The sequence below is a fragment of the Benincasa hispida genome, chromosome 2 (genome assembly GCF_009727055.1).
Source record: "Benincasa hispida cultivar B227 chromosome 2, ASM972705v1, whole genome shotgun sequence".
In the NCBI taxonomy this organism is placed as follows: Eukaryota; Viridiplantae; Streptophyta; class Magnoliopsida; order Cucurbitales; family Cucurbitaceae; genus Benincasa; species Benincasa hispida.
In genome coordinates this window covers 56,167,843-56,186,891 of record NC_052350.1, presented here as the reverse complement: position 1 = coordinate 56,186,891, position 19,049 = coordinate 56,167,843, and the positions used below count along the sequence as shown (strand labels likewise).

General features: G+C 35.6%; 3 protein-coding genes across 3 annotated transcripts; all 3 read right to left on the bottom strand.

Moving 5' to 3' along the window:
• Positions 1 to 1,300: 1,300 nt before the first annotated feature.
• Positions 1,301 to 3,704, bottom strand: LOC120071858 (probable pectinesterase/pectinesterase inhibitor 21). Its single transcript, XM_039024260.1, has 3 exons — positions 3,010 to 3,704; positions 2,422 to 2,932; positions 1,301 to 2,342 (listed from the first exon to the last, which is right to left on the bottom strand). Exons 1-3 carry the CDS (start codon positions 3,526 to 3,528, stop codon positions 1,612 to 1,614), a joined length of 1,761 nt encoding a protein of 586 aa, XP_038880188.1. The 5' UTR covers positions 3,529 to 3,704; the 3' UTR covers positions 1,301 to 1,611.
• Positions 3,705 to 7,412: 3,708 nt separating this feature from the next.
• Positions 7,413 to 9,666, bottom strand: LOC120071228 (putative pectinesterase/pectinesterase inhibitor 22). The gene is made up of 2 exons (XM_039023361.1): positions 8,427 to 9,666; positions 7,413 to 8,279 (listed from the first exon to the last, which is right to left on the bottom strand). The coding sequence occupies exons 1-2, from the start codon at positions 9,379 to 9,381 to the stop codon at positions 7,609 to 7,611; spliced, it is 1,626 nt and encodes a 541-aa protein (XP_038879289.1). The 5' UTR covers positions 9,382 to 9,666; the 3' UTR covers positions 7,413 to 7,608.
• Positions 9,667 to 9,815: 149 nt separating this feature from the next.
• Positions 9,816 to 14,477, bottom strand: LOC120071227 (F-box/LRR-repeat protein 3). The gene is made up of 7 exons (XM_039023360.1): positions 13,501 to 14,477; positions 12,333 to 12,458; positions 12,090 to 12,194; positions 11,607 to 12,006; positions 11,369 to 11,498; positions 10,987 to 11,281; positions 9,816 to 10,306 (listed from the first exon to the last, which is right to left on the bottom strand). Exons 1-7 carry the CDS (start codon positions 14,119 to 14,121, stop codon positions 10,061 to 10,063), a joined length of 1,923 nt encoding a protein of 640 aa, XP_038879288.1. The 5' UTR covers positions 14,122 to 14,477; the 3' UTR covers positions 9,816 to 10,060.
• Between the last annotated feature and the right edge of the window lie 4,572 nt (positions 14,478 to 19,049).

Genomic DNA, 19,049 nt, shown 5'->3' with positions numbered 1-19,049 from the left:
AATTATTTTCCAATATTATCAATTTTATGAAGTACTAAACAAACTATATATTTAAGTATATTTATGAATTAGTATACGTATTTAGTTGTTTATTTTCGAGTGTTTCCTCAATTTTGTTCGAATAATGATTTCAATTTAATCGTTTATTATTAACATTGGTTTTATCTAAAGCAAGTATAAACTTACTTAGAGAATTAGGAAAAAGAAAATAGAGGAAAAAAAAACTTATTTAAGAGTTTTTTTTACTCTTAAATGAGGAGGTTAAATTGAAAAATGTTTAAAGGCTACCTAAACCTAAAATTTTGCTATGTAATAAAATCAAATTGAAAAAACCAGTCAAACAGATAGATAAACACACTTCACATGTTAAATTTTTTCTATTAGAATTCGACTTACCATCCTTTTTAACTCTACAAAAATTGAACTAAAAAGCCTATACAATTAATTTATATTTTAATTATAAAATAAAAATACACACAAAGTGAAGAGCAAATTCCATAACAAAAAGATGAAAACGAAGAATTGATGATGTAAAATAATAATAAAATAGATATTTCATAGATCATTCCTAAAAGATGTCCCAACTTTGTCGTATTCATTTAAAACTTAAATTCAATAGTTTCAGGCTTTTGTAATTTTTAGAAACATTTATGTCCGTTTATTTTGAATTTTCCAAAATTTTATAAATTGAAAGAGTATATATATATATATATATATATAATCAATCATTTTTGGGTAAGGACAAAATGGAAAATTTTTCCTTTTATATATGAAATTTTATAATTTGATGCACCTTAACCAACATCTATATACAAATAAATATTAACATATTTAGTTATAATGACTAAACTCAAATATTGAGATCAAGGAGTGGGCCCTGATCCCATTGATAATGAGTGGGTCCAAATAATTCAATCGAGATAGTTGCTGAATCATACCACATAGTTCCAGCAAAAGCTGCAAAAAATATTTGGAGTTTTTTTTTTTTTCTCATTTTTGAATCATGCATCTATATTGAAGTTTAACTTTCAACTTCTAATAATTTAATTGATTGAAAATTTTAAATTACTTGAGAAATAAATAGGAACGAAAAATTTTTAGTTTCAAATTTTCGATTTCTAATGATTTAAATAATGGTTGAATTATTCTAATTACTTAAGAATTGATAAATAGAAAAGAAGAACAAATTTTAAGATCTACTAGACTAAAAAATTTCAAAAAAGAAAAAAAATCATAAGTGAATCAAATTAAACTCTATTGTTGTGTACAATTAAAAAATAATTATATATATATATATAAATTAATGGAGAAGCAATTAATTGGTGATTTATTAAGAAAAGGAAGTAAATTAAAGAAACAAAAAGGTCCAAACCCAAACTCTAAAAAAAAAAAGAAAAAAAATGGAAGAATTGCAAACAAATGTAACCATAAAAAGAAAAAAGAAGAAAATATTTTCTTCCACTATATAGAATTAGACCCACACATGAACACACAACTTAAAAGTCTTAAACCACATTAGAGAGACAGAAAAAGGGAAAAAAAGGATTGAGCCAAGCCAGAGAGACGGCCGGCCGCCATTACATAACAAATAAATGTTGAAACAACAAAAAATCAATGAGTAGCTCCGCCCCTTGCAGCGGCGGCGCGGGTTCTGGTCATGCCGGAAACATAAGGAACTCCGGTAGACTTAATCCAACTATCCCCTCTAAGAAACCTTCCGGCAGTAAAATCTACAGCATGTTGTGGTGTAATTGTCTTAATCCCTCTCCATTTCACCCTCTTTGATTTATCAGATCCTGGCCCATAATTATTATACTCTGTGTAAAAACATGTCTTCAAGCCCCAATCTCCAGCCCATGGCAACCAACCTTCAGGCTGAATCAAGTCACCAATGTATGATTCCATGATGATTGTTCTAGAATATTCCTTCCATGGTCGTCCAAGGAAGGATCGGAACTGCTTTTGCACTGGGGCGAGGTCGGCGTCGGCCTTGAAGGAACTGTTTTGGATAATGAGGGCGGATGGTTGGCGGCGCTCCTTGCGTCCATGTGCCGTGACGATGCATTGCTGGTTTGGAAGTGGCTTGCGGACTAGGAAGGTGCAGCTTTGGAAGACGGCCGCTGCGTCGCCGAAGACGAAGTCGATGGTACCGGAGATGGTGCAATCGCGGTAGAATTGACGCATGGTGTGGACGTAGAGAGTGTCTTGGTAACCATGCATTTCACAGTTGTAGAATACGGCTTTGTCGGCTTGGACTCTTAATGCGACGGCTTGATGCTTATGTGGCCCTGCCGTGTTCTCGAACCCGATGTCTCTTGCCATGAAGTGCTCTGCTGTCACAGCTATATACAACACACAAATCAAACAGTTAATCTCTCGTTGAATATCGAATTATAAGAACTAAATTTGAAGGATACTCACCAACAGTTGCAGTTTTGAAGGTGGGTGTGCCATCAATAAAGTTCTTGCTTCCAGTGATAATGGTCTTTTTAGGGCCATCACCAATGAGCATCAAATGGGTGAGGGATTTTTTAATCATGAGATATTCCTTATACACTCCTTGCTTGATATGAATCACATAAGTTGCATTGTTCTTCCTCTTTGGAACTTTGTCAAGAGCCTCTTGAATAGTCCTGAACTGACCACTTCCATCCTTAGCCACCACAACATTGGGCTTCACTCTTGTCCCGGCAGCTAGGAGTCGTCGCATCCCAGGGTTCGCCCAATCGGGGTAATCATCGTGTCCAAGAACCGGAATCTCAAGAAGTCGCCTTCGGCTAATCCCTGGAATTTGCAACTCTGTCAACATGGACGAGATCTGCGACACCATCGCCAACCCATTGCTGCTCAACTTCATCGACGTCTTCAATGCCTTCTTCATTTTCTCTGCTGCATTTCCTGTTGTGTTCTCAAACCCATCCAAGCAAGTTTCCTAAACCAATACAAACATTGAACATAAATCATAAATTTACTTTAAGGAGCTTAAACATTTAACCTGAACTACATTACCTGATAAGTAATGGTAGCGCTGAGCCAGATCTTAATATCAATCAACATCTCATCGAGTTTACTAATATCAAACTCGCCGAGCTTGTTCATCGAGTATTTAAGCTCATCAACGGCAAAATCCATGAGCTCTTTACAACCAGCAAGGGCTTTGGAGGTTCTAGGGTCTTTCTCAATCTCTTTCAAGGTGACAGATTTATTAGCAGCAGCTTGGATCAACTTCATGGCAGCTTTGAAGCCAGCTTGAACCAATTCCTTTGGATCTGAAGAGTTGTTACCAGCAGCCTTGAGACTAGCAACACATTCTTGTTTATAGTCAGTAGGTTGACAAATGGCTTTAATGGCTTTCACTGAAGCAGATATTTCATGAGACTTGCTCCCAATGGCCGGATCGCTCGTTTCCCCTTGGTTTAGGTTAACACCAACTGTCACCGCCACCACCATCGCCACTAGTAACATGGACGAGACGCCGATGATGGCATATCTTTTCTTGTTCTGAGCATCATCATCCCCATAACTCATTTTGTCCTAAACAAAAAAAAGAACTCTTTTTTTTTTTTTCTTTTTTCTCTTCGAATGACCAAAAAAGGTTTTTTTTTTCCTTCTTTTTTTTTAAAAATAAAGTATCTCCCTTTAGAAATCAAGGAGAGGTTGAAAAATAATTAAAAGAATGAAAAAAAAAGGGAGGGTTTTTTTTTTTTTAGCTAGTTGGGGACCTTCCTCTTAGGAGCCCCCTCTAGAGTGTGGGTTTGAAGAGATTGTGAGAAGGTGAAGGATTTATATAGGGAGAAGCAAAAGGTTTTGTTTGGAAAAGTTAGTTATAACTGTCATCTAAACTTGTGGCTAAAATGACCTGAAGAGAGGGAGTCAAAGAGGAGACATAAAAGGGGTTGGTTTGTTTTTGTTTACTAAAAATTGAAAGGTTAATAACCAACCAATTTGTGAGGCTGCCCTTGTCTTCAGCTATATTTCAATTTTCAAAATAAACCCAAAGGAATATATTTAAATATAACATGTTTATATTCTTCTTTTTTTAGAAAAATTAAACATGATACTTGTTATAATATTAAAGAGCTCTCTTGGCCTAAAAATTTATAATAAAAAGGTGAATATATTTGATGGGGTTAATTATCTCAATTTGTGATTTTGATTTAATACGATATGCTATAAGTTTAGAATATTAAGATATTGGACCAATCTAACTATAGAATATTATTCTATAATAATGGATGCATTTGGTTAGCAAATTGAAAGACATATTAATTTGAAGATAAAAAAGATTTATTAAAAAAATAATTGTATTTCATATTGGCGGATTTTAAAATTGAATTTTATTTTAAATAGGTTTGAAAATATATTTATAATCATAATAGAGTTACTAAAAGGAATATATATTAAGTTAAATCTAAACTATTATAAATAAATTTACTACCATGTGTTTTCTTTTTATCATTTATGTCACAAGTTATTTATAATTATTATGTTACAATATCATATAATACATAGTATACTATGTATGTATATTTTAGTTTAACGTAAAGTAAATGAGTTTATAATATTAAATACTATATTTATCAAAAATAAAATCATGCTCTTAATGTAGTTTTGTGTTTTAAAATTTGAAATTCAAAATTTAGATATATTTTTTCAAAATATTATTTTGAAAATTTCCACTTTCAAATAGTTGGTTTTGTAAATCTCAAACCACAAAATTCAAACGGAATACCCCTAGTTTCGTGGGAGGTAAGCTTATATTTCTAATGACGTAATAAATGTGGGAAATTTATTTATGTGGGTTACATTTTGTATCAATGGCATCAATGTATATAACTTGAAGTTTCTAATTTTGTTTTTTTTTTAAAAAAGGGAAAATTCTTATTTGTGTTCAAAAGGCCTACAACTTTAATTAAAATATATACTCTAAATTTTTATTTTGTATCTAATAAATATGTATATTATTTTTTTAATAGGTTAAGACCTCTTAGTTACAAAATTGAAGATGAGGCTTATTTGACATTTTGAAAGTTTAAAGGTTTATTAGATTAGTTTTGAATTTTATTGACCTATATGACACAAAATTAAAAGCTTAAACTATCAAACATTTTTTTAATTGTTCAAGAACAAATAGATACATAACTAAAATTTTAAAGACTTAATAACCTAATTTCTTTTACAAGATATATATATATCTTCCAAATCGTCCACCCTAACTATTCACCATTCTCCGTCAAAAGGAGATTTTAGTAAATAACCAAATATAATACTTAACCTAATTTCTTATATATATATATATATATATATATATATAACAAACTTGGAGCCTAACCATACATGTTCTCCAACTATATCTTCCAAATTGTCTACACTAACAATCCACCCTTCTCCACCAAAAGGAAGTTTTAGTAAATAACCAAATATAACACTTAGACTAAGGATCAAGTTGGTAATTTTTCTTACATCTCCTCTCCTCCCCCAGGTATCATATACACCCCAAAATAAAGAGTTGTACTAGTAGAAAAGTACCTATACCTAACAAAATTAAGTGAATACCTAAAATTATAGTCATTTTACCTAAAATAGTAATAATTTTATTTCTATCTTTCCACATATAACCGAAGAATGGAAAATATTCTTACTTTTTTTAGGTCAAAAGGTCGATAACGAGATCTTGAATCAACTTATTGATCTTATAGTATATCTTAGTATAGAGGATGATACCAAAGGTTTGTATTTATTTATAAACTCTCCTGGTGGATGGGTAATACCTAAAGTAGCTACTTGTGATACTATGTAATTTGTATGACCAGATGTACCAACAATATGCATGGGAGTTACCTAAAAATAGATCACATAAAAAGAATTTAGTAGCTCCTTTTATTTTATTTTATTACGTTAGTAAGAACTTGTATTTTTCATTGGTGTGTAATCAAAATATATTTCTTCTTTTTTCTCCCTAAAATAATGGCGTGTAACTTTAGAATAATTTAAATTCTTAAATACGTTTGTATTAATATGAAGTTAAAATTAGGGATAATGGTAGCAAAAAAATATGCAATTATAGCAAAATTTATATCTAACTTTCGGAGTCTACCAGTGATAGACTATATTGCTAATAGAAATCTATCAATGATATATCTATCACTAATAGGAGTTTATTAATGATAGAGCCTATCATTGATAAATTTTGTCATATTTCTAATTTTTGAAAAATGTTGGTATATACTCCATTATTAACCCTAAAAGTGCTATCGGTTGCAATGACTCTTACAATTATTGTCGGTCTCTAATACAATTTTCAACATTAGTTTTATTTTAGTACTAATTTTTTTTCTTTCTTATCATTCTAATTAATTTAGTTTAGTTGAGTTAAATGTCAAATTAATGTAAGTTATCCAACCTCCTATAGTTCCTTCCTTTGAAAGAATCTCTGTTTGTGGCAAAATGAGAAAAGATTGGAAAATTTTATTGTAGGATGTGATATAAATGTACAAGTACCAAATCCTTATTTACACGTTAAGTTAAAATATATGTATATATTCAATAGATAGAGGCAACAATTGTCATCCCAAACATAGATGTTTGCTTAGCCATTAAATAGGGGTTCCACCCTCTTTGGGTTGAGATTCCTTGATCTATATGGAAGCTCCTTTTGGTACATTCTCACTATGAAAATGAGCTCCAAATTTACTTTGTTGATGTTACTCTTGGTGAATAAAGACATGCATTTATTAAAGGCTTTCTTTACATTTAGGGAACCTCAAATTTTGTTTCACACACACTCTTATCATACATGCTCACAGATGTTCGTAGAACGAAATTTGGCTTGAAGATCATTTTATTTCGATCTCTAAGGCCATCACTAGAAGATGTTTCATCTTTTTCATGACATGTTTGTTTAGTTTAGTTCTTGTGTGTCTATATATATATATATATATAGCTTATAAAGTTATAAAATTATATAGATATATTTTAGAGTGATTTTAGCGAAGATGGTTTAAATAAAAAACTCAGACAAACCACACGTATTTTCAAAACTCGGAAACTAAAAACGTAGGAAAAATTAAGTTTATTTCCTCCTCTTTCTTACAATGAGTTGGATCTTTCTTAAGTATAATGATTGAATTCTTAATCAAATTTTCAAAAAAATAAAAACAACTTTTTAAAAGCTACCATTTTTAGTTTTCAATATTTGGCTTGGTTCTTTAAACCGTTGGTAAGAAGTAGATAACAAAAAAAAGAAATTTGGGAGTGGAAGTAACATCTATATGCTTAATTTTCAAAAACAAAAACAAAAAACTTGATTACCAGTCAGTTTTTCCCAAAAAGAAAAAAAGAACTATTTCTAAACATTCAAGCAAAACGTGGAAGCGAATTCAAAGCAATGGAAAGTGTAGAGTAAAGGTTAATTGGGACAAAATTTAAATCTTTCAACTTGCAAACTTTCAACGACAAACAAGAATCATAAATCACATATTGTGTAAGAAAACTTATTGGTGATATAATCATCATATTCTTATACATAGTTTTCATTTCCAACCATTGGAAAGAAAAGCATGTCCAAAGATTCAAATTCCTAAACCTATATAATATAACAATGATTAATCAGTTACTCAATCCCAATGTGAACTTAATACCCGTCTTTGGCAACCATGATCGACCGTTGATGAAGCGCTCAGAGGTGAAGAACCTAGCCACAGCAGGGTCTCGAATATCATGGTACCCAGGCCATTTGACCCGACCCGAAAGGGATGCACCAGGTCCATAGTTTTTATACTCTCCATACCACAATGTGCCTAAAGCAAAATTGCCATACCACTCAAGCCATCCTCTAGGTTGTACCAAACCACTCATGTAAGTGTTCAAGAAGACAGTCCTTGAATATAGCTTCCATGGTCTACCAAGATATGTTGGCTGAGTTGCATATATAAAGCTGTCTTGGATTGAAAAACCTGTACTCTGGTGCGGGGATTTTCGACCTTGTGCGGTGATTGTGACCTTCTGGAGTGGGAGTGGAACTCTGGTGTAGATGTTGCATTTTTGGAATACTGCTGCCCCATTGCCAAAAATATAGTCTATGGTGCCGTATATGTTGCATTCCCTGTAAAATTGGCGTAGGGAGTGGACGTAAAGTGTGTCTTGATGGCCTTCGAAGCTGCATCGAAAGAAGGCTGATTGATCGGAGTCGACTCGGAGTGCCACTGCCTGATGGTTTTCCGGTCCAGCCGTGTTGCGAAATGTCATGTCTCTTGCTATGAATCCCTTCCCAGAGACAGCTATAGCCAAAATGTTTATATAGGAAAACATGTCATTCTTAAGCAGAGTCAAAACAGCATCATATGACGAATGATACCTTTGTTTTTCATGATTTAAACAAAAAATAACTAAACTTTACTGAACTAAATGCACATTAAACTACTCACCAACAGTTGCAGTTCTGAAAGTAGTCCATCCCTGAAGAAAATTACGACTTCCCGTCACTATCGTTTCTCCGATACCATCTCCAATAAACATTATGTTGGTTTTCTTTCGCTTCATGTCAATATTTTCTTTGTATATTCCCTTCTTCACATATATGATGTACCTTCTATTGCCATAATTTGGAGCTTCATTTACAGCTTCTGTGATAGAACGGAAATCTCCGCTTCCATCCAAAGCCACGACTGCATCAACATGGATGTTACGTGGATGAGATTTCACGAGCTTGTGCTCGCTATCCATCATCCAATCTGGAAACTCCGAACTATTGGTTTTCTCCATTGTTTCATTACGCGGAGGTTGAAATGGTAAGCTGTGTAATTGAGTGTACAATGCCAAGACATTGCTAATGAGCAGTGTAACTTGCTTCAAACTACCTCTAATGAAACCTACAATATGCCTGTCTGTGCCTTCAAAGCCTTCAAGGCATGTGTCTTGGTTGCTGAGAGCAGCGCTTAGCCATGCTTTTAGATTCCCTTCATCGGGAGCTTCATTTTTGCCTGCACGAATCCTTTTCATCTCAGCTAACGACCAGGCAAGTTCTGACACAGAGAAATCAAGAAGCTCCTTGCAGTCCTCGATCGCCATTTCTTCACGGTAGCTAAACGAGAATGTGCTGAACTTTGTTATAGACTCTATGGCTCGTCTAGCTTCATTAAGAGTTGCTCTAATTGCAGCACTCAAGACAGAACTTGGATTTGAGTTCACACTTCTTCCCATCTCAAGTTGTATGTTCGAAATGCATGAATTTCGATTTTCGATATCTGTACAAATCTGAGAAATCATGGACTGTATACCATTATTTTGCTCATTCGGGTAGATAACATCAATGCAGGAAACTTGTAATGCAGGAATAAAGATCAACATAAAAAGATGAATGGCTAAAGAAACTCTTAACATGACTGAAAAGTAGAAAAAGAAGAAAGGAGATTGTTTAATCAGCTCCTTTTTTCTTTCCTCGCAAGTAAAATACTTTTGCAGATATATAACAAGAAAAAGAAGTGGGAATTGATTGAATATAAAGTAAAGGGCAGTGAACTTTGATGAGTTCACATTTTTATCTTCTTTCTAACTTATATGCCTTTTCTCTTGACATGGTTCAAGTTATGCTTTCTTTTGAGGCAATGCTTCTCTTTATTCCTTCCTACTGGATTCTTCTCTAATGCCTCAAGGATTCTCAATTTTCAAACCCCATGGTGAAGAATCAAACATTACCCAATCTTTATTCACTTCAGCAACAACAAGCCATTTTAGAAAAACCAAAACATCCGGTAGAAAGTAATGAATCAATGCATAAATGATTCCCGAATGTTGTCTAACTGCACGAGTAAAGATTTAGGACGAAATGCTTTCAAACTGTTTTTATTTCAATCCCACAGCATTGAGGGACACAAAATAATTCAATACATATCGATTTATATGCATCTCATACAAAGCAGTATAAAGAAAGCAATGCTATTAAGAAGCAACCAAGCAAGGCACTTCTTCCATCGAATTTAATCTGTACATATCGAACATGACAAATAAGTATGCATTATCGGAAAATCCAAGCATGAAGCTGCTGGCTTCACAGTTCGCTCTAATCCCATCTAATCTTGCAACCCCAAGCATTCAGAATTTCAAGTATCTCTGATGAGAGCATAAACCTGAGAGATGCATGCAATTTGACTTTCTTGATCCAGAGGCAACAGGTTCTAAGTGCAAGCTCGAAACCTCGTACCGAGACTTTGTTGAGGTTTACGAGCTTAGCATCCTGAAGGCATGTAAGGTTCCCCATCATCATGCATAATCCCACATCCGAGACAGCACAAGAGCCCACATTTAACTGCCACAATCAAAAGAATAACTCAGGTAATGCTTGATCCCATTTCGAGAAGCAAATACAAATGACATAACATACTTCATTCAGTCTTTGAGAATGCTTGAGGGAAGATTCTAAATGAATTACATCTCCTATAAGGATTCGGGAAAAAAAAAAAAAAAGCTAATTAAATGCTTCCCTTCAAAGCACTTTAAAGTATTCTAAAGTTAAAAAATAATTCCTGAAATATATAGCCATTTATTATGAAAATTTGAAAAGTGTTTTTAAATAGTTGAGACACTCTTCAGCATAGTGAATAAACAATCCCAATACTTTACAAGCTACTTTCTGAAAGGTAGGGATTAAGATAAGCAAATGGCCTTTTAATGACAATGAAACTGCTTCTTTAAATAATACATCAACCATTGAATATCACCACCCACCAGTATTTGCCACAAATATATTATTTTCATTTGTGCTGTTGTTAGAAATGGATATATTTTTTTGCCATTAAAAATCAATCCTCAAGTAGGCAGTTAGATTCACATGAGATCCATCAATCGACCACTATTATTGTAAGAACTATTTCATAATAAATTCCCAAACCATTTTGTACCTCTTTGGATAATTTCATAACATCAATAAAATTGTTTCTTATGAAAAATGAAAATAAGTTGCCAAACACAAGTGGTAAATCTATATACCTGTTGCAAATTATGAGCGTAAGAGGCAAGTGCCCAAAAGCCAGAATCGTCGACATTCTGACATTGTTTCATATCCAGATCTACTAATCTTTTACAACCAGCTGCAACTGCTGTCAAACCGACACTTGTGACATTATGAAGCCCACGTATTTCTAAGTTGCAGAGTTCCTCAAGGTGGCCGATGTGCTCCATCCCTCTATCCGTAAGCTTATTACAGTATGATAAGTTCAGTTTCATCAATTTCTTGCAACCACTTGATAAAGCTTCTAATCCGGCATCCCCAATACCCAGACAACTGCAATTCAAGAGTACATAAAATGACCGTCTCATCATTTTAGTAGTTATTCAAAAGATCAGAAAATTTTCAGAACTCTCATGTTACCGGTACAAATCGAGTTCATGAATCCTTTTGCAGTTGAGACCAATCTTGATCAACCCTTTGTCTGTTATGTTTGTGCATAATCCTAGTTTCAAGCATAACAATTGTGAACATCTTGATAAGCATTCAAGTCCTGTAAGAGAGAACACAATCAAGTTAGCATGATGATTCACTTCAATAGATATATCATATATGATGTTATTATAATGTAAATCATCAAACTACTTGTTGTTTACAGTACCCTTATCATTCACACCACAACAATCAGTAAGATCAAGCTCCTCTAATGAGGAGCAGTACAACCCAAGCTGATTGAGACTTCTTTCAGTGATCATGTTGCACGATTCTAACTTCAGTGACATAAGTTTCTGGCAAGAGCTTGCTGTTTTACATATTGCTGCATCGGTGATGGAATGGCAACATGTTAAGTTGAGAACTTTCAAGCTAATACAGCGAGAGATCAGCTGAATGATGTTTGCATCAGTCACTCCTTTGCATTTGCTCAACCCGAGTTCCATCAAATATTCGCAGTGGACGCTGATTGCATTAAAAAACGTGCTTGAGAGTTGAGTACCATCAAGCCTAATTACTTTTAGACATTTCAGGTTCTTCAGGCTGTAAAGGGAGTCTGTGGAAAGCTCCTAGAAGCAAAATCCAAAGGCCGAAGCTTCAGAACAGCGAAAGAAGGCGAATACGAAATCAGAAAAATGCAGCAGCATCTTACAGGGAAGCAGTATCCTGCATCAAGCTGCTCAAGACTATCATGACCTCTTAAAATGGATGTTAAGCCATACGAACTAATGCCATCACATCTTGAAATATCAAGTTCCTACAACACATTCAAAATTGCATAAGCTCAGACAATTAAATATTACTATGCAAGCCAATCAACTTGCCAGTAAGTGTGCTCCATTTTATGTCGCATATCATGCTAAAAAAGAATTATACTGCACTTGATCATAAGTACCTTTAGAAAAGGGCAGCCATGTTCAAGGTACTGCAAACCATGATTGTCAACTGAAAGACAGCCGGCTATAACCAAAATCTCAAGCTTTGGCAAAGAAGATACTGAACGTAGTGATTCATTTGTCACCTGTTATTAACCCAATACCAAGTTCAGTTGACAAATTTAACCAGAATACTGTAGTGCCTGAAGAAAAGGTTTGGAACTGCTTGGGAGATATTCTAAAAAATAAAATTAAAAATAAAATTTTCAACTAGAATATCTACCGATAAATATTTACAATTCTTTTGTTCTTCTTAAACTCATTTCCTAACTGTGCTTGTTTGAATGGAAAAACACAATAATCTTAAATTTCCAACCTATGTCAATTTTCACAAATTGGACCTTAAACTTGGGAAAATTCTCTAGTACCATGGGAGAACCATACTCCATTTGTTCACACTATATATTTGTCTTCATAAATACTAGTGAACTTCACACTAACAGTTAGTAGACCCAACATTATTTTTAAAAGATTGCTAATTTGGCAAACAATCAATGGATGTAGCATCATAGGACTAGAAAATTTCAGCAAAATTTAGAAAAGTAATAAAACTTTTACGGTTTTACCTTAAACTTGGGAAACTTTTTGTAGTACCATGAGAGTACCATATTCCTTTTCTTCACACTATATATTTATCTTCATATATACTAGTGAACTCCACACTAACGATTAGTAGACCCCACAATTTGTTTTAAAAGACTGCTAATGTGGCAAACAATAAATGGATGTAGCACTGTAGTACTAAAAAATTTCCTCTTAAACTTAGACAAGCTATATTTCGCTACATCGATAACAAAAAAAATTGTAACTTTAACAAGAAGAAGTAATAAAAGTCCGGTGACAGTTAAGTAAATTTTATTCACAAGTAATGAAATTTTGCTTCATTCTTCACATACTAATTTTAACAACAAATATGAGCATAGATTAACTAGTAAAGACCTAGAAGAGAGATTGGAATCTCCCACCTCATATGTGTTCAAACAAAAAAAGCTTACTAATTTTAACAAAAACATCATAACAATTTCATAAAAAATTCAAAACTTACTTATAGTAGAGGTCAAAGGTGTAAATGCACACAATCAAGCATGAAATAGAAACCAAAAGTAAAACAGAAAAATCATATCAAACCTTGAGATAAGAGAGATCAAGAAGCTTCAAATGGAAGCACTTCTTACACAATAGCTCAACACCAAGATCAGAAACCTGCAAACACCACTTCAAGCTTAGCCTCTCCAATCTCCCACACCCAACAACAATCCTCGCCAAACCCACATCTGTAACCCCCAAACACTTATCCAACCTGACTTCCTTCAACCCCTCACAATTCGACACCGCCGCCGCTTCCCTATCCCCAAATCTCCAACTGTACGACATGTCGACCATTTCCAGCCCAGTGCAAGCCCTCATCAGTGTCTCCAACCCCAAGTAGTTCAACCCCGCCGATCGCTTCAGAATCAAACTCCTCAGCCTTGAAGACGCAAAAACCTCAAAGATGGACACCGTCCCGTTGCTGATTCGCGAGCAAATCGAGAGATCCAATTCATCTATGTTTTCAAATTTAGCGATTAAGCTCAAGAGAAACTCAATTCGACGGACACGAAGAGATTTACGAGATAATAGATCGATGCGGTGGAAATCCTTGCAAACAAGTCGCCAGGACTTGGAATCGGAGTGGTGGGTGAGATTTTGGCGAACCCGGATGAGAATCTCGTCGGGGAAGTTGAGGAAGAGTGGAAATGGTGAAGGCATTTGGGGAATTTGAACGGAAAAAAAAAAAAAACTGAAAATAACAAAGAAATGGAAGAATTGAGAAATGGGTCTAAGTTGGAACGAAGAGGAAGAGGAGGCGGAGACGGAGGAGAGGGTGGTGGGCCGATTTGGAGAGAGTTTGAATCTGACCCGACCCGGATTTTCCGACTCGATCCATCATTGATCTCTGGTTTTTTTTTCCTTCTTCCTCTTCTCTTTTCTGTTTCTGGTTTTTTGGGTTCTGTAATGGAGTTGGTTTCCAGGGAGGAGAAGATAGGGTCAGATCTGGTACGGGCGGGACTAGGGGATGCTTGGTGTTTTATGACGTGGCGGGGGATGATTAGTTGTTGTGAGTGGGATTGTTAGGTTATCGTGTAGTGGGTTTCTTTAGGTGTTTTGTGTTTTATTTATTAAATTTACGGAAGATGGAAATTTTTGTACGTTAAGTGGGACCCACAAGCGTGCAACGATCGTACGGTAATATTCTTCTTTATATAACGGTGGGCCTAGTTCAAATTAACTTGCACATTTTTTAGTAGTTTGCAAGTAGAAAATGAATTTTCCCAAATTGACTAACTTTAGGTCATTGAAAAGTTTGTTTAACTAATTATAATTAGTTAAATAAGTTTGAAGGTTAAAAGCTTTAGAGATTGAAGAATAAGGTAGATAAATAAGAAGGTATTAAATAATAGAGAAAATAGATGGAAAATGGGAAAGTGTTGGTCATATATTAAACCATAGACAATAAGAAAAATGATAAACAATTTTCATTCATATATTAATTGAAAGAACAATTTATTAACTTTTTATTATTAAGGAACCTTAATTTAAAAAACCTCATAACTAACATGTTATTTAATTATTTTATTCGCATATTATATTATCCATTACATGAAATACAAAGTTATTAATATAAATTTGAATAATATTTTGTTGATATATACAAGGATCATGTTAAAGAATTAATTTAAAGATTCTATAGTATGAATAAAACTTCGTGTTTTATCTTGTTAAACCTATGGATACGACCAAAGGTAAATTTACCATAAACCTAAGGGCTCGAGTCTCTCTCAACTTCAATGCATTTTTATATTAATATAAAAAAATATTTTAGTTATAAAGTGACTATCGACATAATGATAGGATGCTCTGACCTCTTAATAGGCCCAAGTTTCAATCATTCTACATCTAATTTCTTTGGATTATTTCTCTCTTTTTTTTAATTCCATTATTATATTGACCATGATGCCACATTTAAATATGCAATAAATAAAAAAATAATATAAACTACCATTTAATGGTACATAAAATTAAAATATATTGAACAAAGATTACTTTTAGGATTAAATTACAAATTTAATATTTAAATTTTAAAACTTATATTTATTTGGTCAATAAATTTTAGAAAGTGAACATAATGTCACGCTCCACAAAAAGACCCTAAAATTTTTGCAAAAGCTCCCTAGTATCAGCCAAGAGGGAGCCTTGGAGCCCCGTGAAGTCCAAAAGATATGCAGGCATGACCCTTGTGCACACCATGCCAGATGTGGTGTACTCGCGCCCTAGATGCACCGCACGTGAGTCTTTACACGCATGCCTCAATCGACGCCAAGCACGCTTCGTCATGCATCCTTATTGCAGGCGTTGCATGCATACCCCATGAGCGCACACCCGTACTCCAAACGCTCGACGAACACCCCAGACGCCTCGCCTATGTCCCAAGAAAGCCCAAAAGCTTCTAGAAGGCACTGAACAATGTCAGTGCCTACACCAAGCACCCGGGAGACTCTAGACAGCACTATAGAGCGCTAGAAAGCCCTAGATAGGTCTAAAAGGGCCTAGACAGCCCCATACAGCGTCGGAAGCCTTTATAAGGCCCTATACCCATCTGGATGGCAAAGGACATGCTAGAAGACGCTAGAATATGCTAGATGTTCTGGACCCCTTTAATGATGATAGGCAGACATTGTCTAGATATGTCTAGAAAGTTCTAGAGAAGGCTTGAATGTATAAAGATATAAGTAGAAGCACCTAGATAGGCCTATAACTAACCTCTTAGGGCGGTTAGAACCTTCTACCAAGTTGGTGGAGGTCCTCTAAAGTCGATGTCCATGTCTATATATAGCCCAAGGGGCTCATTTGTACAAACCATCAGTTGAAAGCTCTCAAGCAATACACACATTCTCCTAAACTCATGTTCCTACCCTTTCTTGTCCTTTTTGAATTCCCTTGAGCCATAGCAAAGCTTAAACCTCTCTAAGGCTTACTTGAAGTGTCTTAGCCACTGATTTCACCCAAGTGCCACACGTTTGGTTGCTTCCAAACATCAACCACGTGACAGGTGGTATTAGAGCAACGGTTTCAAGATCTAGGTACCTTCTATGCTCTTGCTATGCATATGACCACTGAGGAAGAACATACTTCACCCGTAGAGCAAGTCATCGAGGGACCAGCCATTTAAGGACACAAGGAGCATCATTCTCCAACCAAACACTCAAAATTTAAGGGCCTTGCAGTAAGAGAGCATGTCGATGCTTGCCTTGCCAACTTGAGCAAGGATTGGAGGATGTTCAGCTCACAATTGGTAGGCTAAGCGATGACTATGATAGGCTAATCTAAGAGAATGCTGAGATCACTTCGGTAGCCAAGGAAATGATTGAAGAACTCGAACAGTCTTTCAAAAGAGAGATTGATGTGTTAGTGACTTAAGGTAGCCGATCTTCACAAGTTTATTGAAGGTAAGATCCATGACCTTCATACTGAAATAAACATTATTCGGACCAAAAGTGGGGCATCTCAAGATACTAGTGGCCTGGCCTCCACTAGCAATATCCCCGCTGCACATAGCACCCTGAGACTCAAGGTGCCCAAGCCGAATACCTATAATGGCACTCGCAATGTCACTATAGTAGAGATTTTCTTGTTCGGACTTGAATAGTATTTTGAAGCTTTAAGGGTGTTCGATGACGAAGCTCGAATAAGTAATGCCACTTCGTTCCTATAGAATGCTGCCTAACTATAGTGGCGAAGGACGCACGCTGAACATGAGCATGGCTTGTGCAACATTAGCACATGAGAACAATTTAAGGTGGAGCTTTGAAAACACTTTTTCTTTCACAATGTCAATATGGAGGTACGAGGCAAGCTCAGACGATTAAGGCAAACTGGTAGCATCATTGACTATGTCAAGAGTTTACCACTATCATGCTCAAGATAGAGGACCTTTTCGAGAAGGACGCCCTCTTCCACTTTAAAGATGGTCTGAAGGATTGGGCTAGGATGGAGCTGGATAGGCAAAATGTCGAGACGTTTGACGATGCTATTGCTGCTGCCGAAGTGCTCGTCAATTACTCCTCCCATAATAAGGGGAAGAAACCTAGTCCGAATAAGAGTGAGGGAGATAAGTCCTACCAACGGAAGAATCACCATAAGAGGGACGGAGGAAGCTCAAAGACTTCCCATGGCAAGCATGAGAAGCCTCATAATAGGAATAAAGGTTAGTCCTCTAAACTTCCTAAGCCATGCTTTATATGTGATAGGCCACATTAGATAAGAGTTATCCAAATCGTAAAACTATAAATGCCCTTGTGGCTAAGCTCAATGAAACAAAGAAGGGTGCAAGAGAGCCTGAAGCCACAATGGGGTCCCTACAACAATGGAGTGCTCTTACAAAGAGCCTTTCCCCGAAAGAAGGGAAAGATAATGGCCTACTTTACGCCGATGCCTCACTAAATGGGAAGACAGTGACATTGATGCTCGATACTAGTGCCACACATAATTTTATGGATGAGCAGGAAGCCAAGAGACTCAACTTGAGTCTCACAAAAGAACAAGGCATCATCAAGGCTGTCAATTCAGGGGCCAGACTCATCAAGGGCATAGTCAAGAATGTCCCAATCAAAGTCGGTGACTGGCAAGGTACACTAGACCTCACTGTTGTACCTATGGATGACTTCAATGTAGTACTTGGTCTAGCTTTCTTTCATACTGCCATTGCTTTTCCAATTTCTTTCTCGAAGTCACTTTTGATACTAGATGAACATAAGCTCCACGTGGTTCCCTTGAAGAGCATGGATAGATCAACCATTATGATCTCTGCCTTGCAATTCAAAAGAGGGATTAAGAAGAGTCCAAACTACATGTTGGCCTTAGCAAGGGACCTTCGAGACGATGAAGAAAAGGGCTCAAGTCAGTCCCTAGTGCCAGCATGCATACAAAATGTCCTTGATGAGTATAAAGACATCATGCCCGTTAAGTTACCAAAAAATTTACCCCTACAGCGAGAGGTAGACCACGAGATAGAGCTGGAGCTAGGTGCCAATCCTCTAGCCATGAAGCTCCATATCACATGAGCCCTCCAAATCTTGAGAAGTTGAGGAAGCAGCTAAAGGATTTACTTGATGCCGGCTACATTCAACCCTTAAAAGCACCTTATGGCACTCTGGTGCTCTTCTAAAAGAAAAAGGTTGGTTCATTGAGATTATGCATTGATTATAGAGCACTCAACAAGATCACTATTAAGAACAAGTACCCAATACCCTTGATAACCGATCTCTTTGATCAACTTGGAAAGGCTCGGTATTTCAATAAGATCGATCTATGATCTGGGTACTACCAAGTCATGATCAAAGCGGGAGACGAAGCCAAAACTGCATGCGTGACCAGATATGGTGCATATGAATTCTTCATCATACTGCTCGGTTTAACAAATGTCCCAGCTACCTTCTGTAAACTTATGAACAATCTATTCCATCCATTCCTAGACTAGTTCTTGGTGGTGTACTTGGATGACATTGTGAAGTATGGTCAGACTCTTAAAGAGCATGTGCACTATCTGAGGAAAGTCTTCCAAGTACTCTGTGACAATAAACTCTACATCAAAAAAAAAAAAAAAATGCCCGTTCACTCAACTAGAGATAGAATTCCTT